General features: G+C 35.5%; 2 protein-coding genes across 3 annotated transcripts; both read left to right on the top strand.

The window, feature by feature from the left end:
- Positions 1 to 1,723: 1,723 nt before the first annotated feature.
- Positions 1,724 to 5,146, top strand: LOC132311504 (uncharacterized). Of its 2 annotated transcripts, none has more exons than XM_059809420.1 (3): positions 1,724 to 1,848; positions 3,923 to 4,522; positions 4,696 to 5,146. In XM_059809420.1, the coding sequence occupies exons 2-3, from the start codon at positions 3,925 to 3,927 to the stop codon at positions 4,818 to 4,820; spliced, it is 723 nt and encodes a 240-aa protein (XP_059665403.1). In that variant the 5' UTR covers positions 1,724 to 1,848; positions 3,923 to 3,924; the 3' UTR covers positions 4,821 to 5,146. The 2 variants fall into 2 exon arrangements, with proteins under 2 accessions (XP_059665403.1, XP_059665404.1); XM_059809421.1 differs by having other exon boundaries at positions 1,725 to 1,848; positions 3,842 to 4,522.
- Positions 5,147 to 11,575: 6,429 nt separating this feature from the next.
- Positions 11,576 to 26,830, top strand: LOC132311503 (nonsense-mediated mRNA decay factor SMG7). Its single transcript, XM_059809419.1, has 8 exons — positions 11,576 to 11,831; positions 13,110 to 13,220; positions 15,798 to 16,403; positions 16,553 to 16,675; positions 20,128 to 20,360; positions 20,442 to 22,399; positions 22,485 to 22,626; positions 26,205 to 26,830. The coding sequence occupies exons 2-6, from the start codon at positions 13,149 to 13,151 to the stop codon at positions 22,375 to 22,377; spliced, it is 2,970 nt and encodes a 989-aa protein (XP_059665402.1). The 5' UTR covers positions 11,576 to 11,831; positions 13,110 to 13,148; the 3' UTR covers positions 22,378 to 22,399; positions 22,485 to 22,626; positions 26,205 to 26,830.
- The last annotated feature ends 427 nt before the right edge of the window (positions 26,831 to 27,257 follow it).

Below are 27,257 nucleotides of genomic sequence, written 5' to 3'. Positions count from 1 at the left end.
TAAGCATCAACTAGCAGTGAAACCGGTGATAGCACAATCTCAAACTCCATGACCGTGCGAGAAGATCTAAGCAATCGCAGCGGCCAAAGTGAAGCTCCGGCCAAAAATTGGTGCAATAGCAGCCGCCAAACCATTAAAGTCTCCGGCGAAAGAAGAGCGGTGCTACACCAAAGTTGTTGATTTAAAGGTCTCGGTAGGAGGAAAATTCTCCACGTTGATGGTGGTGGTGAGCTGGCCGCCAGGCAATTCCGATCATCCTCTCCGTCTCCAACGACTCCATTCCGATCGCTCCAACTCTGATTATATCAAAGATGAGTCATTCTTTCCTTTAAACATTCTGGAATCGAGTGAGGAACGGTACCATGCTACCCTAGGACAACAATCAGATTAGTTTTCCAGTAAATATCGTGATATATATGTGTGTGTGTGTGTGTGTGTGTGTGTTTATATAGATAGATAGATAGAGAATAGGACGTCGGAGCGCTGCCATCTTCTCGTATAACCAGGTCGCCGGAGCGCAACCCGGAAACCACCATGGATGATAACCCATGGTCGGCGTCCCTCTCTAAAATTATTGGGTTGCTGACCAGCGATACAACCCTCTTCAAATTGCGACCCAAGGTCGCTGTTCTTCACGACAGCTAATTTCGTAGTCCGGTGACTTGGAAACCTGTACCACGGCGACACAAGGTAGTAGTTTTGGACATGGGTCGCCATGAAGTCGACCTTTCCAAGCTGTGATGCACCTACGTAGCCGCGACCTTGTGGTCGCTTTTTCGCGACACCGATGACCACTGCCGGAGCAGTGCCTCCATTGCCGGCCATGAAAAGGAAAGAGAGGGGAATAGAAGGTTAGACAGAAGAGAGAGAAGAGAGGGAGGAGGGGGGAGGTTCGTACAGTAACTATGTTGGTGTTGCAATGGATGAGTTAGGGTTTTAAAGCTTAACTTTCACTGGTTGGGTTCGGCCCAGACTCTGTTTGGCGTTGAAGTTTTGGTAAAGTGATAATGAGTTGTCCAAATATTATTGGTTGTTCACAATTTGTTTGACACATCAGCAATAGAAGCCAATCAAACACTAAAACGACGTCCTTTTATAAAAGGGTAATTTTGTAATCAAACATCTCCGGTGACCTCTTATGCTGGAGACTATTCATTTTGTCCTTAAATTGTACATTTTTAATAGATCAGGGGGCATTTTTTAGTTTAAGGGGGTTTTGTGTTTTTTGATGAAAGTTTGGGGGGGGGGGGGGGGGGGGGGGGTTATATGCACTTTACCCTAAAAAAAATTTGTCACAATTAACTAAAATAATCAAACTAAAAAGAATAAAAATAAGGCGTAGTCAAGATTTATGTTGAAATGACTTAACTGTCCATAATAATTGAGTTTAAACAGGTAACCTATTATCTAGGTCATATTAACGATTATGACATGTTGAGTTAAACGGGTATAAACAGGTTATACGGGCTGACTCCTCTAACCCTAACTCGACACGGCTAAGTAAACGAGTTAATTTGTTTATGATCCAAACTCATTTAAAGTCAAACTGTATTCGAGTCATGATAACAGATGGTGCGGTAATTTGCTAGGGTAGAGGAGTGTCCTCGGTCAAGGGTAGAGGAGTAAAAACGACTTTGAGTGTAAACCATAGAATCATTCTTATGTGAGTCCCACCTAAGACGTGGACGAATCAGGAGTTAATGGTATAAAAATCACAAAATCCACGGAAAAAACCTGTCCACGAAAGCCCTCTCTCTCTCTCTAGCTTTAGTCGTGCTTTCATATTTTAATCTCACAATATTGCTCTCTTCTGAACTGATTTATGTTCTAATCGATGATCAGACTCAGGTACGAAATCCAAATTTTGGGTTTTTTGAGTTCATTTTATAGACTTCAACTGTTAATATGATTGCTTATGATTATTGATCACTCGTCCCCAATTTTGAAACTTTTGGTGATTGAATCTCAGTTAGCATTGCATGAACTGTTGAATTAGAACCCTACACTGTCTTAGCTTGAATAATTCTGTAAGTCCATGTTTTGGTGGTCATGTTTTTAGGGTTTTCTGGTTATGTTGTGTTATGATTAAAACTGAGTGGTGTTCTTGCTATTTTTTTGTCTGGGTTTGGTGAATTGAATTGGGGAATTCCCAATTTTTAAAGAATGAAATCAGTAGAGATAGAAACAGTTTTTCAGATAAAGAAAACAGATGAAACTTGTTTGGTTTTGGGTGACTAAGAATCACAGCACACATGGACGTCCGTACAACTTGCACGACACATAAACAAGAAAGTGTTTTATTACTTGTCGAAAATTGGATTGGTAGGTAATTGGGGGAATAGGTGGATGTGTTTCTCTAGGAAATGGGTTTTCGTTTTCATAAATTTGTGATTTTGAGGGAGAAAGAAAAGGCACAAACCTTAGAAGTATTACCCAATATAGATCTCCAAACTCAAAAAAGTGTTCAATGTTTCCTTTTATAAAGTTCGGTGAGTTCTCTAGTTGAGTGTAATGGTGTTTTGACTTTCGTCCCTTTTTCCTTAGTAGAGTTTCAGTGTTTCTACCTCTTCCCCTCAGATTGTGAGTATGCATTCAGACTTTGTGCTTTTTCTTTGTGTGTGTGTCTTCTAGCTTGCTGCTTGCTTGAGCTATATTCTATACTATTTTTTTGGTGATTTTATTGTCCACCATCCAAAAACCAAAAAAATAATAATAATAAAATAAAATTAAAAGAACAAACAGAACAAAACAATAACAAAACCAGAAGGGTAAAAACAAATTTGTTGGTTTTGCAGAACACGTTAAGAAAATGGCTGAAAATCAACAACATAGATGAGAATTTGAGGAGTTTTCTGGCAGTAAAGGAGGAAAATCAATTCTGATTCGCGGAGATTTACGTAGTAAATTGTAGAAATACCGGGTATAACTTGGAAATAGGACCAATTTCTTTGATTGGAGCTGTGGTTTAGAGATAATAAAAGGTTTGAAAATCTGATTACGTCATCTAGGTCTTTCTGATACCGAGGTCATTGAACAAGCAAGATTAGAGGGGTGAAGAATGAGAAAGCACTCGTTTCATCTATATGATGTGTTTTAAACAGTGTGGCCTTCTTGTTGCAAATGTTGTATTCTTTTTTTCGGAAACACAACTCAATAACACATGAAAACAGCTGCCGGATGTCATTTGAAATCAGTGCCCTTTACAAACTTGATTTCTGAGATTGCCACTACAATCTGCCGGATCTAATGGAACATCATCATATCATGCTCCGTTGAGTGGAACTTCTCATCTTCTTGTTTTCTAAATTAGAAAAAAGTTTGAGAAAAAAAAATTTTTGATTCTCTTTTTTGTTTTCCCTCTTTTTCTCAGCCACCAAATAGAGCCTTAATTGTATTGTCTATATACCATCTATTTGTATGAAAAACTGGTTTGTGTTAAACAATGTTGGTTTTATATTCATCTTCTCTTTTTTCGTAAGTTGCTTTTGTTTTTTGTTGTTCTTATGGTGAAAGCATTAGTTAATGGAAGTAATACATATATAGAGTGATGATGAATTGTGGAACTCTTGTCAATGGTGGCTGTTTAATGCAAAATATGTTTCTATTTTTATATTTTATATACTGCTACAGTTTGTGGGATTTTAAGAATAAAAATGGTAGCTATGCTTCAGTTTCCATTTAGGTGGCTTCTTTTGACACCCGCATATATGCGTATACACACACTGAATCATTGATCTTATGGTGGTTTGATTGTTAAGATCTGTGACGCCTTGCGGTTCTAATGATTAGCTTTAGGTTTCATAGTTATATCTGTTCATTTGAGCCCCATTCAAATGTGAAGGGGGAGACAGAGGGAGGTATACTGAAACAGAAATGTTTGGTGGCTGAAGTGTGTCTGATAGTGGCATCTTGTGTTTTCCAGCAATGAACTTTGGGTTTCTCAGTAATAATATACCCTGGTTTGGAGCCCATTCCAACGAGGATGCAACAACCACCTTTGCATCAACAAGTTCCCTAATGGAAGCACCCAAAGAAAAGGCTCGTTTTGATGCCAAGTTGTGGGGTTGGTCCCTTCTTTCATTCATTCCTTGGGCTATCAGTTCCAGCAATAAAATTCAAATATCATCCACTGTCAACAAAAAGTTGAAGAGGCATGGACAACGTCGTGGTGTTTTTGAATCTGGTGCTGGGTATTCCACCGTGCGCTTCAGGCCATATGTTTCCAAGGTTCCATGGCATACAGGTGCAAGAGCATTTCTTTCTCAGTTATTTCCACGCTATGGGCACTATTGCGGACCCAATTGGTCAAGTGGGAAAGATAAGGGCTCTCTTCTTTGGGACAGGCGCCCAATTGATTGGTTGGACTATTGCTGCTATTGTCATGACATTGGTTATGACAGTCACGACCAGGCAGAGCTTCTGAAAGCTGACCTAGCATTTCTCGAGTGCTTGGAGAGGCCTCGCATGAGTACAAAGGGGGATGCCCGTACTGCTCTTCTTTATAAGACAATGTGCATTTCAGGTACTTACAATTTGACATTGTTCTTAGGATATTTAAGTTTTAATTACAATTAAAAATAAAAATATTATTCTTCTGTTTATGATTCTTTTTGTTTTTTGCAAGGGGATTCTTTCTTCTTTGTTGTTGATGACTTTCTTTTATATTTTCAATGTGTGTGTGTGAGCATCAAACAGGTCTTAGGAATGTACTTATACCTTACAGAAAGCACCTTGTAAAGCTGCAGTCTGTTCAGTTCTCACTCGGGTTTGGATGGCTCGGAAATATGAAATGGAAAGGATGGAATCCGCAGAGAACGTGAAGACAGATTGATTATGGATTCTAAATGAGTTGTCAGAAGGAGATGGACTTTGGAAGATAATTGAACTCATTATTCTATGTTTCAATTGAATTGAATATTGTTTGTGCAGAGAATACAAGCAGCCTCTGGTCAATTAGGAATATGAAACATATGATTGTTATTAGGTTTCCTCTGAACTTCTTATCATGTAAATAGTTGTTTCCTCGACAGTAAGGGTTACGATATAGTTGCATATCAAGTAAATATATTAAATAGATGGAAATTGTTTGCTTGAAATATGTTAATCCGTTGTTACACGGTTTATAAACTTCTCTTTTCAACTTGAAGCATGGTCTTCAGTTCGCATCATCAGGACTTGCCTTATCGGGACATCTTACAATATGATAATTTGGAAGTGCATCACATTGAGCATTGTCATACAGAGACAGTGAAGTTGTATTTCTCTCACTACAATTAGCTAACCCTCGCATTCTCTTTCCTTGGTTACTTTTGTGACTTGGGATGTTAAGAGTAGGAATCATCTTGTTTCAAATTTCATGAAATTCAAATCGCTTCATTTGGAGAGCCTCTGTCTGCCATTTTTTTATTCTTCTAAATACGTAGACACTCTCTTGTGCGTCATTTCTCTCATTGATTTGTTCTTAATACTGCAAATTAGTATTTTAAGTTCTTTTTTAGTCCTTTGAGATGCATATTACTTAAGAATATTCTTTGAATTCACATTTAGTTTGTGCTATATGCTGCCTGTAAAATTTGAGATCCTGCAATCCTGCAATTCCGAGAGAGTACGAAATATGATGATGGATGTGATAAATCTGGCATTACGGTTGTAAATTTATTGAAAGTCTTATTATGATTTTTGTTTTATAAGTGCAACTTCTCATGAACTTCAGATTTTGAATTATCTTACAGTCATATGGTGTTGAGCTTCATTGGTGTTCTTGATTGTATGTATATATTTGCCTAGCATAATACAGCATTGGATAAACTAGCTTTTTTTTTTTTTTTTTTGAAGTTGATTATAGCCTCAACTGTACATAATTGCACTAATGAAGAATATGTGTGTGTGTGTGTGTGTGTGTGTGTGTTGTGTGAAGAATATATGTGTGTGTGTGTGTGTGTGAAGAATATATGTGTGTGTGTGTGTGGGTGTGAAGAATATATATGTGTGTGTGTGTGTGAAGAATATATATGTGTGTGTGTGTGGGTGTGAAGAATATATATGTGTGTGTGTGTGTGAAGAATATATATGTGTGTGTGTATAGGCATGTGCAACTGTTGCAGTCATTTAAGTCTCATACTTGCATCAATAAGATTGAAGACTTTCCAGAATTCTGCATGTTGGAATGTGAAGAAAGCAGTCCATTTGTTTGTTCACTTGCCTGTTTTCATACATTAATTTTATTTTTTACCAAAAAAAAAAAATTGTGTTATGTCCATATATTTTGTGTGTTTGAACTTTGAAATCAAACGGAAGATTTCCATGAAGTCATAGAAATTCCCAAGGATGGTTCAATAATACCAGTTGCTTGACTCTAGTTTAATTATCTTTTCTCAGTAAATGTAGGACAGAATGAGGAAATCGAAAGGCTCTTCTAAGAAAAAGAATAAAATTCTGGTCCTCTCAGTTATTCAAACTCCACATTTGATGGTGGTGATTGTTGAACAAGCCTTTTTTTTTTTTTTTTTTTAACTCATATTGAAATCTGGTCAATTGCATTCCATAGACTAGGTGTATCCTCGGAACAGGGCTGCACTTCAGACAGATTTGAGGAATAATTTGAGCCCAACTTATCATACGAAATACTAAATTCAAGCCCAACCATAATCTTATCTTCAACCCTAACTACTCAACCACAGCCCAACCCATCCTTCTACTTTTAAATTTGGGCTTGCAACTCGGACTTATATTATGAATTAAAAAATCGGGTTAATTCGGGTTACTCACATGACTAATCTTCCTACCAAAAATTTAATATGATTTTGAATTAGTTTTAGATTAAATTACTCTTAAAAAAAATTTAAATTTTTTTGTAATTTTTTAATAAATTACAAACAAATTCTTATAAATTAATTATCCTAGATGTTAACATACAATAAGTTAAAATTTATTAAAGGAAGTTGAAAAGAAAAAAAGTAATCATAGTTTAAATATTATATATAATGTATTTAAAATTAAAAATACATATGAAAATAATATTAGAATTCGGGTTCGAGTTGGTTCAGGTTGCTAGCACATCAACTCAAGCCCAACCCTAATTGAATTCGGATTGAGATTTTTTAACCCAGGCCTAACCCTAATTGTAAAAATGATTGTCCAAGCTTACAAAAAATCGAGCTGGATTTGGATTAGATTTGGGTTACTTAGCCTAAGTTGCACCCCTAACTCGGAGTCAAAAAATAATTGACCCATTCAATTTCACGGCAACATTTGGAGGCATTATCTCTAGGGGGTCGGATCCTCCGAATTACATTTCCTAGATTGAGAATGTAATGTCACACGAGTAGGATGATACTGGTAGTGAAAACGGACATGATAACACGTACAGTATAGTACATGTAAAATACGAATTTGGCATGACACAAGTATATATAAATATGGATTATAAAATTATGACTAATTTCTAATTACTCTGAAATGATTTAAAACATTAAATTATGTCATTCTAGTAATAATTTTTATATTATATATATTGTTATTTCACTATTTTGTCATAATATTACTTTATTTTAAGTAAACAAATATCATTTTATAGTTCAATTGTGATGATATATAATGCCGATTTTTCTTAAAGAAAAAAAAAAAATTTGAACTGTTTATAATATGTTCATATTATTTTCAAGATTATTAGGTAGATTAGTTTTACAAATGTCGAAAAGTATCGATAAAGTATTTAAAATAATAAAATTTAATATTTATTTATAGATATGTATATAAAATATTGGACACATATTCAATGAGTGTTCGAGAAATATTAGTGTTCGAATACAACACACCCCTCATACGACTCATTCGTAAAACGGTGTTCGTCAACTTAAATCAAAATTGTAATAGTTACATGACATGTATGGAAAGAATTCACGAACATCTCATAATAGCATTTCATGGAGTAGGTGCAACCTCGGAGCCAAAAGCCGTTTGACCCATTGAATCCCACTGCAGCTTATGGAGGCATCCTCTTTGGTGGGTGGAGACGTCGATGCATCATGCATCAATATAAGGAGTAAATTTATATATATATATATATATATATATATATCTATCTATATATTATATTATTGTTGTAAGACTTTTCCTAGTATTCCTTTCTATCACTTTTATGCTTTAAAAAAAAATCTTAAAAACTAAAATGATTTAGAAGGCAGTGGAAATGAGAATGCAAAGGAAAGAACATGGTACCAAACTGTGTTCATATTATGATATTGATATATATATATATATATATATATATATATCTTCTTTTTGTTGTTGTTGGTTTACACAAATTATTATAATTTTTATTTGTTCTATAAATTCAAACCCAAATCTTATTCTGAACAAGTTTCTCTATTATACTTTGTTGTGTATGAGTGATACCATTGCATGCAACTTCCATATAAAAGTTTTGCATTCAATAAATAAATTTTAATAGGTTGGTGTTTTTGGTGAATTTTAAAATGACAGGCTTAATAATAATATTATTACATATGATTATATTAGGAAAATATTTATTTTTTAAATTTAAATAGAGTTTAGTGATCCATATCTTCTTTGAATTTGCTTTTGTGACTTGAAACTGAATATCCTAACTTGGGACAACTGGAAATCAAGTTATATATCCAATTTTAGGTAGTATGTTTTTTTAAAAGAAACACTCAACCATCTGAGTATATATAGAATACCGAAAAATACAAAAAAAAAAAAAACCCCCTTTTTCTAATTTAAAGCGTAGCAATTATCTTTAATTAGGTAATTATCGTAAGCATATATTGGAGGGGATCCTGTGTGGTCCATCCAGTGCACCAAATGGCACGTTTTGGTGAGCTCATATGCAACACGAATGCACCACGGTCTCTTACAATAGGAGAAATTTCAAGTCCCTTTATTAAATATTTTTGTGAACATAAACAGATTACAGTTTTCCAACACATTCTCAATATTCTTTACAAAAAAATTAGAAAATGCTAATAAATCCCATTGAATCTTTAGAGTGAATCAACTAATTTAGAATGAAATACTTATTATTCTAAATATCAGTTACACTTTATTCATTATAGTATTTTTTTCGGATACGTGGATAGAATAAATGTCGAAAAATTAGAGAAGAAAGCAGCAAAGATATGACAATAGAGTGATAATATAACATATCGTGTTATATATATAATTTAGGGCTTTTGCTCATTATATTCACTGTACCAATGATTTGTTCATTAAAAAAGGAAAAAAAAAAACGAAAAGTTAAAAAGAAAAAGAAAAAAAGAGGCAGTTATATTACACATGTTTTAAGCAATAAAGCACTAAACCAACTTGCAAACTAAAGTAGACAAATAATTTAAGCAATACGTCAGTAATTTGGTGTTATGGGAGAAACCTCAATTTTGTTGTTTTTGTTTTTAAAACTTTATATTATTTGTCTATTAACCCTATTATGTTATAAAATTGCATCAAACTCTTTTTTTAACAATAGTATAAATTAAAAAATTACACAGTTATATCGAAAGAGTATGTAACACTTAGACGATTGATCTTTTTACTATTTCAATCATCAGTATTCAACAAGGACTCTCAATGATGATTAAGGACTAGTCTCAGCTCCTTTCAGAGTGTTCAAATTGGGACACAACAATTAGTTATAATAATTTATAATGCTGATTCGAGGGTTTCAACAAATGAACACATCACCTCATAAGAATATCAGTTATGGACAGTAATTTATCATTAAGTGACCTGTTCTTGGCCATCACTTAATAAGAGTGTTGTTAGATATTGGTGGTTAGAAAATATATATATATTTTTTAAAAAAATATTGTCAAAGTCTAGTGGTACTCTATCTCCAACATGTCCTTAATGCATTGTTATTATGTCTAACCAAATACACACACACACATAGTGGGTAATGATCTCTTGTTTGCCGGATGGCTTAACCGTGAGATAATTAAGGTGATCGATCATCTAAAGGCTCATTGAAAGAAAAATATATATATTTTTAATCGAATTATGACCCATGAGGACTCAATCATTAGATAATTAAGGTGGTCGATCGCTTAAGGTTCCCGGTAGGAGAAGAGGCTCATATATTATTATATTAGTTATATATTTCTTTTAGTGAATTAACTATACTTAATATATTATATTACTTACCAAATAAATACAACTGTAATTCTATTATTTAAAACAATTTTTTTTCTTAATTATATAAACAATTAAAGACTTATTAATGCTTCGTGTATTGTATTAATTACCAAATAAATACAATTTCTCTTCCATTATTCAATACAAGTTTCATTTATATTAGTTATATATATATATTAATGAAATAATATTTATGCTTCACATATTTATTAATGACGAAATAAATATAACTACTCTTTTATTGGTCAATACAAGTTTATTTTAGTTTTATCTTATAATTACTTCATTTTTTTCCTCAACAATTTAAACTTATTCTAATTTTGAAATTCTCTTGCATATCAATACTTATTCAAAATTTTATATTTTGTAATTTATCGTCTTAAATTTTCGGCACAAGTAAATCTCTATTTATTAAGTTAAAAAACATAAATAGTGATTTTATATTTCCTTAAGCTTATTACACATAGATAGAATAAATTTAAAATAAAATTATTAGTACTATATTAATATGATTTTGTGAGAAGGCCTAATTGCTTTAGGCCTCAACTGCATCAAGTAGGAAACTTATATTCACCAAACATAACACGGTGATCGTCAGATGTGATTTCTATATTTTTATGAGAATTACATTCTTACACTTGGATCACATCCAACCATGACTTTTGTGCATAGAAAATTCCTTAATCCACTCTCCGTGTTAGGAGTTATTGGTATGTCCAATCAACTTACATGTATTATTCAAATTGGTTCTACGTATTCATAAAAATTGTTCTCAACTAACTTAAATGATGTATTTGAATTGATAAATATATTGATAACTTAACATGCCCAACGCACCCTATTCCTACTCCTGTGTTAAACATAATCGCAACACAATGTAGACCATTATTGGTGTTTTAAACCTCATTTACCTAGGAAATCTCGATTGTACAATGTTTTTAGTAGAACAATATAATTCCTTGTCATCTTATTATCATGATATCAACCAATTCCCATCAAGCAGGCACATAAAGTTCAATCAATACAAGTATTTGATTACATAAAATTATTTATCGAATATTTTGTTTGGTTTATAATTATTTTATTATATATAATTATTGAGAAATTTTATTTATTGCGTATAGCCTTTAGGTCTTAAAAAACCAATGCAAGTGGTCGGACTGTCGCATGAGAGTCCTCAAATTTAGTTACTATTATAATAATTGACTAATTAAATTTCGATACGTAGTAATCAGACACTGATATGTAATATCTCCATCACATCCAATAAATACATGACATCTGTCACGTGAGGGTCCCACTTCAGTCATCTCAAAGTCCACCCCTTGTCCTTGGCGAGTGGCTTTCACGACACTCAAAGGCGCGTGAGAATCCATTCCTCGTAAAAGAAAGAGAATAAAAAAGACGTGGCCGCCTATGACCGATCCCAGAAAACCAATAGAAATCTAACCCCATTCCACCGAAAACATGAAAACCCTAGATTTTTTTCCCCACAATTTTCGTGTCTTTCTCGCTGATTTTACCGTCTGAGAATCACAACCCATATATATACATACGCACATATATATATATATATATAATATACATACACACATATATATATATATTGATTCTCGTAAAAGGAAAGTCTGATTTCTTTGTATGGACTAAGAAGAATCTCCACAGATCTGATTCTGAAAGTAAGTTTATCTTCCATATATTTCTATGATTAATTTTTTTGATTTCTAAAATTAGAGCTTATTCGTTTAATTAAGGAAGAAGGATTGGTGTCTAGTTCTCCACAATCGATCTGGTATTTTGTTTTAGAATGCTTTAGAAAACAAGAAAATTGATTTTAATTTTTTGTTTGGGCATACTTGTGATCTTGTTTTAATTGGGGATATGGGTTTGATAGTGCTGATTTAATCGAATTTAGTGTAAATTTGATAAGAATCAACGTTTAATTGCATGCAAAATTGTGGAATTGATGGACCATAGATCGAAAAGCTTTTTGTCCTAAAATTTATTAGGGTTTGTGGCAAATACTTTGTATCTGCGGTTGTTAATTGGGTATTAATAGATTCATAGACGGAACCTTTTCAAATGAAATTTGAGGGTCTAATTGTGAAAGTCAATACATATGTTGTGCTTTTCTTGCTTTTGAAAGTAAAAAAAAAGTTGCTTTGATTTTTTCTCTTGGAATCAACCGAGGCACTTTGAAAATGCTAGGACTGTAATGTATCTTAATCTTAATACAAGAGGTAGGGTATCGTTGCGTAGAAATTCTTTGGAGAAGATGTGGTAGAAGGATGTGATAAGGAATTTCAGTTGATGAAATTGGCCTCCATCAAACATGTTATCTTGTAAATGATTGCCAAGTATAGCTTTCAATTACAGCTACTCTCTCGGGTATCTAACTTATAGCCATGTGAGTACAAATTGTGTTTTGTTTTTCATGTTCATTTGTTTTATTGTTCAACTTTAAGGGCATTCACTGGAACCGACATCCTAATACATTTTAGCCAGTCATAGCTCTCTCGTTTATTGGGTAATGGGGAGATATTGTACATCTATAGAGGAGATAGTTGGTTTTTTGGGTTCCTTGGGTCCTTAGGGTCTCTTGCGGCCTTTGTGTAGTACTTAGGATGCATTCCCCTTTTGAACGCTTTCTAATACATTATAAAAAAAAAATTTAATATGGTCATGGATGATCAGAATCAGATGGTTGAAATATTATGGATGTTTTAGCAGTAATGCATGCATGTGGTCTTTGTTTTGCACAAATAGTTTTTGTCTTCCCCCAGCATTGAATGGAATTTTTTTTTAATTTTTAAAAAAGAGCCAAAATTTTAGCTCGTTTTGGTCCTGCTGATGTTGCATTCAATTCCATCTTTATATCTTTTTTAAAAGTAAGCAATTTGATTGAAGAGTGCCAAGAAAGGTTTGCAATGTTGATGGTGCGGTCAATTTTTCTGCAGGTTGAAGACAAGTTGAACTTTGTCAAACATATTTGATGGATGATGATTGTACAGATGGATAAAATGTCTGCTCCTTCATCATGGGAGCTTGCTCAACGTTTTTATGAAAAGGTATTCTCGTCCCCACCCCCACCCCCCCAACCCCCAATCATAGAAGAATCGACATCCCATCTCTTTCTTGCATTCTCATTTTCTAGTTTTCCCATTTTGCAACCTTACCATTTTGCTAAGTCGCAATGTAACAATCTATGCCTGGATAAAAATTCTGTTTGGGGGTGGCTTTTTAGGATTTGTGTTTGGGAGCTTCCAACAGTGTATTTGGGGTTGGCTTTATGTTTTTCTTCACTAAAGTTTGGGCTAGGTGGTGGACCATTTTAGGACATGTTAGCATATTCAAGATAAGCATAATTCACGGTCTAATGCATAAATTTGAGAGTAGACGTAGTTTTCATGTTTGAATCTAAAAACTTGGTCTCAAATCAACTTCTAGAGAAACGTTTTTCAACCCTCTACTTCTCGCATAATTGGAGGTCGGAATCTTGGCCTTATTTCGCATATATATAGCGAAAGTTGAAACCATTTAAAAAAAAAAAATATATCCCTAATAAAATCATTTCAAATTTAAACATTGAGAGAGACGTTGGTTCCATCAACCAACACAACTCTGTGCTAATGTGAATGTTGTGGCAATTTAAACTCATAAGAAGGTTGGTTGGTTGGTTGGTTGGAAGAGATTGGCTTCTTTAAAAGGGGCAAACTCACTCTAGCAAAGATTACTATCTCTAGATTTTTGAAGTATTTTACGTCTTTGTTTTTCATTCCAACTCCAGTGAGGAAAAGGTTGGAAAAGTTGGTGGTATGGGATTTGTTAAAATATCACATCACATTGTGAGATGGAACTCATTTTGTTCTCTAGTGATGAATGAGGGTTAGGGAATCAGGAATCTCAGATGTTTTGTTTAGGCTTTGTTTGGGGAGTGGTTCGAGAGGTGTGATAAGTAGGAGATAGGCTGTGAAGAAGAGCAGTAGAGCAAAAATATGGGCTTGACAGGGTAATCTTGTGTACAAGAGATATTATTGCCTGTTTTTCCATACTCTGGATGTGTGGAAAAGCACCCTTGAGGTGTTGGGAGGAGTTCTATGAAAACACGAGGTTTGTGGCGAGGAACAGGGCAGATCTGCTTCTGGCATATAACCATTGGAGTTTTGTTTTTAAGTATTTATTTGATAGCAGTCGATAAGAGGCTCTAGTTTTGAATTCTCCAGGGCTATTAGTATGGAGATCTGAGATCATAATGAGTCCTATAGGCCATGTTGGAGGAGGCTAGGTGTAGGCACGAGTTTTCTAGAATTACATTGTTGGTTTATATTTATATATATTTTCTTTATTTTGTTTTATTTTATTTTTAGAGTTCTCTAATTTATAGGGTTTTATTTTATTTTTAGAGTTCTCTAATTTATAGGGTTTTATTTTATTCCCTATAAAAGGCCCTATTGTAATAAGAATTGTTCTCATACTTTGATCTGATTATCATCGTGGCTTTCAGAGATCTAGCTCCATTTTTTTTCTCACCCTTATTCTTGCTTTTCTCACCTCTTTCTTTCAGTCTTCTCATCTTTATCTCTCTCATCTCATCTCATGTTTCCTATGCTTTTTTACCCCCTTCTTATTATCTTCTCATTCCCTGCTGTATTGTCTTGTATCAATTGGGAGATGAAGGTTATTGTGGTGTTCTTTGATTGCTTTATTCCCAGCGCACAGATAAACTTGAGAGTCAAATAAAAAAATGTGCATAAATCTTTTTGATATGCATGTGCGTATGCATTGAATGAACCAAATCCCATGAAAAGTGTAATAATAGAAAAAAAAAAAAAAATTTCTAAGATTTGAACATATGTTTTATTGTCATAAAAATTCCGAATCAAGAACTAGACGCAATTGATGTAAGTAGTCAACAATAAGTTCATCAGTTGTATCCATCCCATATGACCATGAAATGATGTAGAGCATGTAAATTCATGTCATTTACAAAAAGAAAAGAGAAAGATAAGGAATGGAGTCTTTCGAATCCAATACATTTGCTTAGACAGATTTTCACATCGTGGGAAGTCAAGGGGATTATACTCTTCACTGTTGGTCTTTGTGTTTTTGAGCCTTTGGTATGCCTTCCCAGTGCTTGGTATGTTCGCTCTTTATTTTCTTCAGTGTTATTATCTTTAACTATGAAAAAAAAGCATGTTGGATCGAATAAAAACTTATCTTTAGGAAGTTTGATATAGCTTTTTAAATGTTTAATTTTTATGGGAAAAATGAAAATTCTTTGGTCTTCGTACATAGTAGAGCACCATTATTAGGACATGAACACATGAGTTCTTTTATGTTCTCCTGTAATTTGAATCAACTTGGCTGTAGAACTTGTTGGCTGTGAAGCATGGATCCATATGATCGAATTTCGGGAAATATATATCAAATTTGAAAAAAATGATTTAATAATTTTGTCAACTGAGGACACAATACACATCTGATAGGTTTTTTAAAGGTGTTTATGTATAATAACTTGAAACCGAATCCTTTTATGTACATATAAACTTTTGATGTTTTCAGAAATCCACCTCTCTTGCTTTGAGAAATATTTATTATTATGAAAATCCCATAACACTAATTTATTTAAAAATTTCTTTCTGCAGAATGTTGAGTTGGAGAATAGGCGCCGTAGGTCAGCCCAGGCTAGAGTTCCCTCAGATCCAAATGCCTGGCAGCAGATGCGTGAGAACTATGAAGCAATAATTCTTGAGGATCATACTTTTTCCGAACAGCACAATATTGAATATGCTTTATGGCAGTTACATTACCGGCGAATTGAGGAATTCAGAGCACACTTGAGTGCTGCCCTAGCTTCTGCTGGCTCGACAACGTCGCAGGGTGGAAAGGGCCCTGTTCGACCTGATCGAATTACCAAAATACGCCTGCAATTTAAAACGTTTCTTTCAGAAGCAACTGGATTTTATCATGATCTAATTTTGAAAATTAGAGCTAAATATGGGCTTCCTCTAGGTTACTTCTCTGAGGATTCGGGGAATCAAATTGTTCTGGAGAAAGATGGGAAGAGATCTGCTGAGACGAAGAAGGGTTTGGTATCCTGTCACCGTTGTTTGATATACCTGGGTGACCTTGCACGTTACAAAGGACTGTATGGGGAAGGTGACTCCAAAAGTCGTGATTATGCCGCAGCTTCAAGTTACTACCTGCAAGCTGCATGCCTTTGGCCATCCAGTGGCAACCCCCATCATCAGGTTTCCCTTATCATGTTATTTATAAAATTTTGTGGTTGTTAATGTTATTTCTATGTTTTCGTCCCATCTTTCCTTGTATATATGCTTTGGGTTTGTCAGTTACAATGTCTTTTACCTTCGTAATGGGATTACTCTGTTTCTTCTTCCAGCTTGCCATACTGGCTACTTATTCTGGTGATGAATTTGTCGCTGTTTACCGTTACTTTCGGAGTCTGGCAGTGGAAAATCCCTTTTCAACTGCAAGGGATAACTTGATTGTTGCGTTTGAGAAGGTATATTTATATTATTTGGACTGCTGTATCAGTGTCATGACACGTACACATTATTCTTTGTTTGAAATTTGTAGTGAGGATAAATAAATATTCAAGCCCTGAGGTTCTTTAGATATAAAACACATTATGCATTAGGGACTTTCTTTGTTAATTGTGTTATTCTGTGTGTTCATAGTTGGTTAATTTACTGAAACTAAACTACTGAATAGGTTTTGTTGGTGAACTACATGTTTATTAAGGTCTCACACACACACACACAATAACCTATTATGAATATATTCTTCGTTGTGGCTACTTTATGATAACACAGTTGGGGTTACCTCTGTCAATATATTCTTCGTTATGAGGACACTTCTGTTACTATTATACCCTTCGTTATCCTGTTGAAAATCAATGTGTTTCTGAACTGTAAGTTGCAGTGAACAGTTCCCTTGTAGAATAATCATGGTCAAAACAAGAATGGGTACCCTTTTCCACAATTGTTATTTTGGATTCCACGCTCAAAAGTGATTGAGGAGTTTGGAACTCATTGAAATAAAATAAAAATAATCTCATAAAACACTGATCTTGATGACCCCAAAGGGGATATTTGGTAGATACTAGTAAATCCTAAGGACACTACTGGAGCTATGAATTTTATTTTTTTGGGTCAACGGGGGAATTGTAAATCCATGGGCGATATTATTAATTTTGTTGATAGCGTGGATTATAGGTATGATTGTATGGTTCCTATAGTGTTTCTTGTACATTTCCAGGTGCTCTCTCCTCTTGAGCGCCTTTAATGAATCTTTACTTGTCCCCCACCTCCCCCCCCCCCCCCCCCCCCCCCGAACACACACACACACAAAAGGAGCTAAGAATTACTCCTCATTATTAATGCCAAAGAATTCAACTCACTACTGTTACCAAATAGGACTCATTCTATCAAAATAGGCAGTTCCCTAGTTAATAATAATAATAGACTTGATTTCAACCATATAAAATAGGTAAAGTGCAAAAAACCCACCTAAACTATTGGCCTTTTGCAAGAAACCCCCCTGAACTACGAAAAACCCCCTTGAACTTTTGATTTGTTGCAATTAAGGACAATCCGGCAAGTGAGTTGGTCGGAAAAATCAAAGGACACATATACCCTCATTTAAATCGACCTCGTTTCACACTTGTGCACTTAATTGGTTCCTGAGATTGCTATCATCCAGCTCATTTATTTAAGTGTTGACAACACACCAACCTTATCTCATATGTATGACACGGTCACACACCCATCTCAATTCCTAAGCCAAACGAAGTTGTCTGTTATCATCCTCACCAAGTCTCTGTAAAACAAAAACAAAACAAGAAAAATCCTCTTTTTCTCCATCTTCACTGGGTCACCGCCTCCTCACCTTGCCACAACCTCTCGCCGGCGGCTGAACTCACTTATTGATGTCAGCTGCTCTGGCCGTAAAGGTACTAAATTAGATTCAAAATTCAAACCTTACATTCAACCTTCTTCTTTTTCCTCAATTCTTTCACCCTTTTTCTTTCTCCTCACTCTTTCAAAAATCTGTTAAGAGCATTGATTTTGACAGTCAAAATCCTCGAAGATTTGCTCACTCTTTCAAAAATCTGTTAAGAGCATTGATTTTGACAGTCAAAATCCTCGAAGATTTGCTCACCGGAACACTGCTGTTTGGAACCACAACAGATCTGCCAGAGCATCACCAGAGCAAAACCCTTCAAAATCATAGAAGATCATTGCCCGATAACCATCATGGTGGTGTCTCTCTTTCTTTCTCTATGAAGTCCGAGAGTCTCTCAAGCGTGCATAGATTGATAAATCCTCCACTCGGGCGGAGCTAGGATTGCAAAGTGAGAGGGGCTACAGATATAAAAATTTAAAGATGAACAACGAACGATGTAGCTTTGGTTACACCAAAAGAGCTATTTGAATGGAATGAATATTCTCTTGTAAGATAAGTGAGATTTCGTTAGCATGTTGCTTCTTTATTTTGTTCAGAGAGTTGCTCATTGCTGGACTGGGCCATTTGTTATTTTTGTTTTATTATGGATTGGGCATAGGCTGGGCTATGACTGATTGGGCTGGACTGTGGCTGATAGGAAGTAGTAGTACTAAATTTTATTATATTTTATTTTATTTTTTTGGACCTGGGCTATAGCCCAGGTTAGCCCACGCTAAGTTACGCCCTTGCCTCCACTTATCCATCTTATTTTCTCTCTCTCCCCGTTCTTTTCATGATTTTCATTCCTCAGAAACAGACGCACCTGAGATCATTTGTTCATTCTTTTGTTGCTCACGAATTTTTATTGGCTTGACCATCATTATATGCACTATAGACAATTAGACATGCTTTTCTCTCTCTTGTTCATGGTTGGTCTCTTCGATAGCTCCATTCTCTTCATCGCCATTTGTAACCTTTTTCTTCTTCTTCTGCTCATTCCGATTTATTGGGTTTTGGGGAATCAAACCCTTCACTAGTTCTGCTTGGATTGGGGGTTTTTGGACTGAGGGTCTCTTCTTCTTCTATATCAAAGTTGCTCTATGATTCTTGATTTTGGAATTCTTCTTCTTCTTGTTTCGGAGTCGCCGGATCAGATTCTATTTTTTGAGTCAATTTCTTGAATTTTTGTTTTTGTATATATAGACACACACCCACACACACACACACACCCACACCCACGCCCACGCCCACACACACACACACATGCAGAGAGGGCGTGTTTGGTTGGGGTTTAATGGACACTGGTTTTTACTTCCATAAGGGCTATATGGTCATTTAAATAAAATTAGACTGTCACGCGACTTATTAACGCTCAAATTCAACCAGCCGATTGCCGGATTGGGTTAATTGCAACCCAAGTGATTAGTTCAGGTGGGTTTATGCAACTTTTATAGTTCAAGGGGGTTATTTGCTAAATGGGGCATAGTTGAGGGGTTTTTTTTTGCACTTTGCCCTAAAAAATAATTGTAACCTAGCTCATATAATAATATGATGACTTAAGTAATCCTAATCAAGAATATGAATTACAAAAGCGACGACCTAATTTATGCTAAACTTCATTTCTTGTAGTACTAATCATAAAATTATTTACTTATTTCAATTCTAATGACGCATGTATTATTTGGGAGTTGGGACTTGCTTTGCCCTTTTTTATTGATTTTACATCAATTCTTAAGAGTTGTTTGATTTAATATTATATTGCCGAAGCTGAACATTATTATTATTATTTGAAAGTTGACACATGAGCTGGCATAATTACATTTAAGATAGAAAAGGCGATGTTTAAGTTGAATTGAGCTTGTATATACATACCGTCCCATATTTATAGAAATTAACTATGTTTCTTGTTTCTGGCAAACTCAATTCTTGTTTTAATTTTTTCGAATTGATGAAGGAATCTTCTGCATTTACCTTCCAACATTTATTTATATTTTTATCTACTTTTGGCAGAATCGTCAGAGTTACTCTCAGCTGCATGGGGATGCTAAAGCTTCTGCTACGAATGGATCATCTGGACGGACGACTGCCAAAGGAAGAGGGAAATCAGAAGCAAAACTTCGACCTAAGGATGCCAACATCGATTCTCGTCTTGTAGGGGAAAAAGCAGTCAGTAACCATGAGATATATAAAGTGTTTTGCGTTCGATTTGTTCGTCTAAATGGCATTCTTTTCACTCGCACAAGGTATTTATCTTCGACATTTCTGACATGAGACGTGATGTAAGCTTTATAAGGGTATTACTTATTATGACTTTCTTTCTCCAGCTTGGAGACATTTGCAGAAGTTCTTTTACTGGTTAGCAGTGCTCTGCATGAGCTTCTTTCTTCTGGGCCAGAAGAGGAATTGAATTTCGGCACAGATCCTGCTGAGAATGGACTTACAATAGTTAAGCTTATTTCCATCCTTATATTCACTGTTCATAATGTGAATAGGGAGGCTGAAGGTCAGACCTATGCAGATATCGTACAACGTACAGTTCTGCTTCAGAATGCACTTGCTGCAGTTTTTGAGTTACTGGGACAAATTCTGAGAAGATGCATTCAGTTGCGTGATTCTTCTTCAAGTTGTCTCTTACCTGGTATTATGGTGTTTCTGGAATGGTTGGCTTGTTGTCCTGATGTTGCAGCGGGTGGTGACACAGACGATAAACAAGCGACTGTTAGATCAAAATTTTGGAATGACTGCATATCTTTTTTAAATAAGCTCTTGTCAAATGGGTTGGTCTCCATAGATGATGAAGATGAGACCTGCTTTTTTAATATGAGTCGGTATGAAGAAGGGGAAACTGAAAACCGGCTTGCTTTGTGGGAGGACTTTGAGTTGAGAGGATTCGTGCCCCTTCAACCTGCACAAACCATTTTGGATTTTTCAAGGAAACATTCCTCTGGAGGCGAGGGCAAGAAGGAGCAAAGTGCTCGTGTCAAAAGGATTTTAGCTGCAGGAAAGGCCCTAGCAAATGTAGTTAGGGTTGACCAGAAAACATTATTTTTTGATTTGAAGTTGAAAAAGTTTGTTATCGGTGTTGAGCCTCAAACCTCAGATGATTTCATGCTCACATCCTTTTCAGGAAGTCCTGAATCAGTTAGTAGGATTCAAGACTTTCCAACTGATCCAATGATGAATTCAGGAGCTGTGCAGCCAAAGGTGCAGCTGTACATGGAAGGGGAAGATGAGGATGAGGAGATTGTTTTCAAGCCGACGGTCACTGAGAAGCGGAGTGATGTGATTGCTTCAAAATTGACCCATTACAAGGGCCCAGAGCCTGTCCAGGATGCATTTGCAGGTGATTCTCAGTTTTTTGGTGGTTCTATGTTAACTTCTCACAGTAATCTTTGCCACCAATCTGCTTTTTGTGCCAATTCACAACAGTCCTTGTGTTCTGCGTCTGTTGCAAATATTGTCCCGCAGCATCTGCAACCGATTCATTCACACTCCTCAATGTGGTTTTTGGATCAGCAAACTTCTCTTGCCAACGAGTCAAAAGATTTCACCATCTCTGAGAATGGGTATTCAATGAAACCTGGGATTCAGGAAGATTTAGGCATTTCACAGGCTCATTCACTTTCACTTCTCCCCCAACAATCTGCCAATATCTATGCAAACGATTCATCTTGCATTCAGGGAAAAGCTTCAGAAACTGTGATACAGTCCAATTTTGATTTTATTGCCTCTTCTGGAGTTGATTTGGGTAGTTTGGCTGCAAAGACATCATCGGCTTTACCCGCAAATTCGAGAAAGAGTGCAGTGACTCGACCTGTTAGGCACCGTGGACCACCCCCGGGTTTTAGCCATGTTCCTCCTAAACAAGTTAGTGAGTCATTTTCTGTCACAGATTTGACTGGTGAGAATCCATTAATGGATGACTATAGCTGGTTGGATGGATATGAGTTGTCATCATCAATGAAAGGCTTAGGGCTTAATCAGTCCATTCATCAGCCATCACGTTCAAGCCCCCAGTATATTAGCGAAGGCAATGGGTCTGTGGAGACAATTACCTTCCCATTTCCTGGAAAACTAGTTCCAACTGTGCAGTTCCCAGTGGAAAAACAGCAAGGTTGGCAGGATCACAAGCCTCTAGAACATCTAAATCCACACCATGATCAGCTACAGGAACAGCACATCATGAAAGGAAGCCAGCAGTTTATTCCGCCAGAGAAGTACCAAGGACAGTCCATCTGGGCAGGTCGATATTTCGTGTGAATCATTATGAGAACGCCATATGGTGAGTTGCATCTGATGTTGTAAATGATAGTTTTATTGTCCTGACTTGCTAGAATGTTTCTGACATTACATTTCTTTTTCTTGAGGTCCTTGAGATTGATTATGGAGGATGTCATGCATCCTGATGCCACCATATTCGTACTCCAACTTTGCGGCTTCAATACTTTTATTGTGTTTTTGTTGGAGCATCACGATGTTGGCTTATTGCAGGCACTTGCTAGTTACCAAGTGAGTATCTACTCTCTGTGTGTCTCCTATGTTTTTCGACCCTTCGCTTGACAAATAACCTAATCATTAGTTATCATTTCATGGAACTTCAGTCACAAAGAATTATATGAATTCATTTCCATATACCCTTTGATTTAAAAAATGTTTCTAATCCCCACCTTCCATAGTCACAATGTGGTGGTGGTGAATGACTATGTTTAAGAACAGAAGTACTTTTGATCTGCTTGAGTTTTGGACCTGGGTTTACATCTCTTCATGAGGTTGGACGCCTTTATATTACGTTGCCTCACTTTTTTTCCCCTGTCAAGTTAATTGTCTCGATACAATCAGGATGACAGGTTCAGCTAATCAGAACCACCAAGCAACATGAATTCCCCTATAACATAGACAATTGAGACCTTCCCTGAGGCCCTAACAGGCCGTCCCTTCTTGTATTTTGCAAACGGTGACTTGGTCTGTCACAGATGAAAGATTATTAGTTTCTCATAAAGATGTTAGATTCCAAGAATCCAAGGGCAATGGAAATCAGCTACTAAAGTTTCACAATATATTTTGATGTAGATGTCCAATATAATAAAAGTTTATTGCCATTATAGGGTAATAATATTTTTAATCTTTTAACATATTTCAGCTCTAGCCAAATAAAAAAGTTACCTCGATCTTTATCTAAAATACTAGGCAGTTGCACTCTCATTATACCCTTCGGAGATTTTACTTGGTGCTAAAAGGGTAAATGAACGTGATAATATAAAATGTGAAATCACAAAATTGCCCTTTCTTATTGATAAAGATACCCTTGAATAAAAAACACCTAGATTTCTATTTTAGATCCTCTTAATAACCCATTTGGCAATGGTTATCATTGACCTGCCTCTCACATGTCGTCTTCAACCTTTGTGGATCCACCATAGATGAGCAACATAAGCTTTGTAGCATAAACTGATTGGAATGAAGCACCAAATCACTCGTAGACAAAAGCACCATATTTCACCCATTATCACTTCTTACTGAAAAACCCATACCAGATTGGAGGTAGGTATTGGATCTCATGAAACTCTCTGCAACGACCTTATCATGCATCAAAGGCAGGCTTAAATCAACAAAACTATTGCTTTATACAGTCCATGGAATATTCATTTGCAACAAAACTAAAGGAGTAAACATGGGATGGTGACAAAGGTGGATAAATTTGTTTGTGGCACCCCCACCTTTCCCTTTCACTTTGTCCTCTTGCTACTGATTGGCAAACCTTCATCTCAAATGGTTTAATGTTCTTGTAAAATGAACAGCAGATTTCATCAAGTGTAGGCATGCAAAACAGCATGCCAAGCGACGTTTATACCTTTCGATATCGATATATATTTTCCTGAGTGTGGTTTTTATTGATACAAGAGAATAAATTACAAGTAAACTGCCTCGAGGCTCAAGACACTTGGAACAACCAAGAAAAAAGAAAACAATAACTTAACCAGGGCATACCCCAGAAAACAAAAAACTCAAAACCATAACATGCATTAGAAGAGTGACTGTATGTCTGTAATAGAAATACCTACAGATATATATGTAATTTGATATTTTGCTATTTTTTAACTTTTATTATAATTTCACTAAATAAGGGTAAAAAGGTAAATTACTTATCGAACTAACATCAGACAAACGGGATGTCCTCATTTGCTTACTTCTGATAGTTTAGTGGGATATTTGCAAAACACCTGGAAATTTAGTTTTTGTGTGTGTGTAATTTATCCTATTACCTGGTGTTTAGTCTTGTTGCCAGTGGAGTGCCACAATATTAAAAAGAAAATGTTGCTTCCACTGCCTTTTCCCTCTTCCCTCTTTAAAGAGAATCACCTGGAACGTGAGATGCACTCTGTTAATCTTGGTGTCTTGTCTGGTGCACCAACAACAGTTTCATGGTTGTTTAAGGCCCCTTTAAAAGGAAACACCATCTTGGAGATTCTTCTTCAATGGAGTTTCAGCAGGCTCATCGAGTTTCTTTTTAGGTTTTAACTACTCTGGCTTAGATGTATCAAATTCATTTTACAAGACGCGTTCTTTGGTACCTCACTTCATTTTCCTTCACTTTAAATTTATCCACGATGTTTTTGCCAAACTTAGAAGAATGCTTTTCATGCATATAAGTTTATAAATGCTGATGCATTTGACCAAGCTTGTAAGAAGTAAATTTTTCCTTTTTTATCAAAAAAAAAAAAAAAAAAACAAAAATTATCAAAAGAAGTAAATTTTTCCTTTGCTTTTGGCAACATTGGCCAATATGAACATGAATCCTATGAAATATAAGCCCAAGTAGTTGGGAATGGGTTTTGTTTGTTGGTGTTTTTCGCAACATTGGCCCCATTTCTTGAGGAGAATCACCAAATCCCTTTTCCCCCCTCTATCAAGTACTCGTACGTATCTTTTAGATTATCTTAACCCTGAAGATGAAATTATTAGTTCTCCTCTGTGCCTAGCTGTTCTGGGATTTAGCTGTGAAAGTACGGGTATCTCCAAGATGTAGGATAACACTTGCACATTATGAATTGGTTATTTATTTATATATTTTGGATAGGATATTAAATTGGTTATAATCATATATACTTCTAGCTTTGCCAGTTAGAAAGTTGCAGGTCCAGTTTGGATCAAATTTGTGTATGGTTTAAAACTGACGCGTTGAATTTGACCCCAATACATGCTGTTACCATGCTTAGAAGTTCCTGTAATACTTGTACTTGTATAATTATATTATATACATGAGGTAAAAGACAATTAATTTTTTCTTTTGTTTAACATGCCTCTAAGCCTGACCTAGAAGTGTAGTGAGACTGGTAGGTTAGGTCAGATTTTACTGGCTATTAGAAAGAATATATATATATATATATATATTATAATTTTTGCATTCCGTGTCTTCTCTAAATGGTGTAGTTGTGAGCTTAAATGGTACTATGCCACTCTCAATTGTTGGGTTCAGATCTGGATTGCGGGTGAAGCCAAAATAATAGTAAAAAGATAAAAGGATTGTGTGTGTAACTCTGTTACATGGACTCTTCAAAAGTAGTGAAGTATCCGTGTCGGACACGTATCCCTCGGACATGGGTATGGGATATGTGTCCGACACTTTTGGTTAGACATGTACTTAAAAACCATATCCAATCATTCAATTACATTAATATTATTACTTTAAAATGAGTTGAATGTTTATATTGAACATTGTATTTGATAAAACACTTTACTCTAGAAAATAAAATAAAATAATTAATAAAATGAATATTTAGCCATGTCTGTGTGTCTTTCTGTTTGGAGATTTGACACGTCCGATGCATGGATACATACTCGTGTCCGACACCCGTACCCGAGTCCATGTAACATAGGCGTGTAATAGTAAAAAAAAAAAAGGATTTTATGTGTAATATCTTGTATGTACTTGCATGATGTACTTATTTATGCATGTACTTATCACACATGTATGCACAATTTCATATGTGTTTGAATGTGTTGCTTCCATTGATATTTACTTCACAAGTTCATATGGACCAACTTTTATGTTTTTTATCTGATGTTTAATTTTATATTCTATGTAGAAGCGTGAGCTTTCCAGCCCGGAGGAGGAGAGATAGTGAAACATCATATTGTGCGCGGTTTGTGAGAAAATACTTCGTTGGCTACTCAGGCTTGTGCATTTAGAATGTGTCAATAAATTCACCAATTGGTATTGGGATCTCTGTCCTGAGTTTGGTGGAACAAAGATGGTGTACACACTATTCTATCAAATTATGATAAGAGTATAGCTGTCGGATATAATGTGGCCAATTCCTTCAACGCTGTTACCGTCGTCATCAGCTGGGAGCTGAAATTATGTAATGCCGCCTGACTCGTTTTCTGCTAGCTATTACATCATCAACTGGAAATTGATAATAGATGATGTTACCGGATTGGTTTTATGCCAGAAAGCTTCAGTGTTCAATGTCTGGTTAAGGTCGCTACGGTTGAGTTTGTTTATCATGGGGTGAATGGCTATGTATGATGGTAATGGGTATGAGGAGTTGGTGTATTTAGTTAAATTTTAGAGTCTGATATGTATGGTCATTGCGTATGCATTAACGACTTTTGGATGCATGGTTATGCTTTAGCAGGTATAATGACTGTTATACACAATAGTGTGCCTTTTCTGGGTTGAATAATAAAATAAATACCTATGTTGGATATACCTCTATTTTATCTTTTTATCTCTGAAATGTATGATAGAGATCTATAAAGGGGAATGAGAAAATAGTACATTCACTTCATATATCAGTAAAATAAAAAAATTACATTACAAGTAACACATACTGCAGTTGTTGATGAATTTTTTATTTTGGGGGTAAGAAACTCACTCACTCGGCTTCTATGAGATTTGAATCCTTGATCTTCAATTTCGAAAAGTACACAAAAATTGCATATTTTGATTTTTGACACTTGATTGTGCGTATGGATAGGGTGTTGGGTGTTTTATGACTCAAAAATTTAAGTTATTGAGTGATATTAATATTCATTTCATATAAGCATATATATATCTTTCTCTTTCCTTCCGAATCCAATTTGGGACAGGTCAGGTCACTTTACTTATTTGGGGAGAAGGCTCGGATGCAGGGACA

This window comes from Cornus florida, unplaced genomic scaffold, assembly GCF_030987335.1.
Source record: "Cornus florida cultivar Cherokee Brave unplaced genomic scaffold, ASM3098733v1 CherokeeBrave_3.0.0_Hap2_Chr06, whole genome shotgun sequence".
NCBI classification, from domain to species: Eukaryota; Viridiplantae; Streptophyta; class Magnoliopsida; order Cornales; family Cornaceae; genus Cornus; species Cornus florida.
Note: the sequence above shows the minus strand (reverse complement) of the source record. Positions and strands in the feature narration are given on the sequence as shown.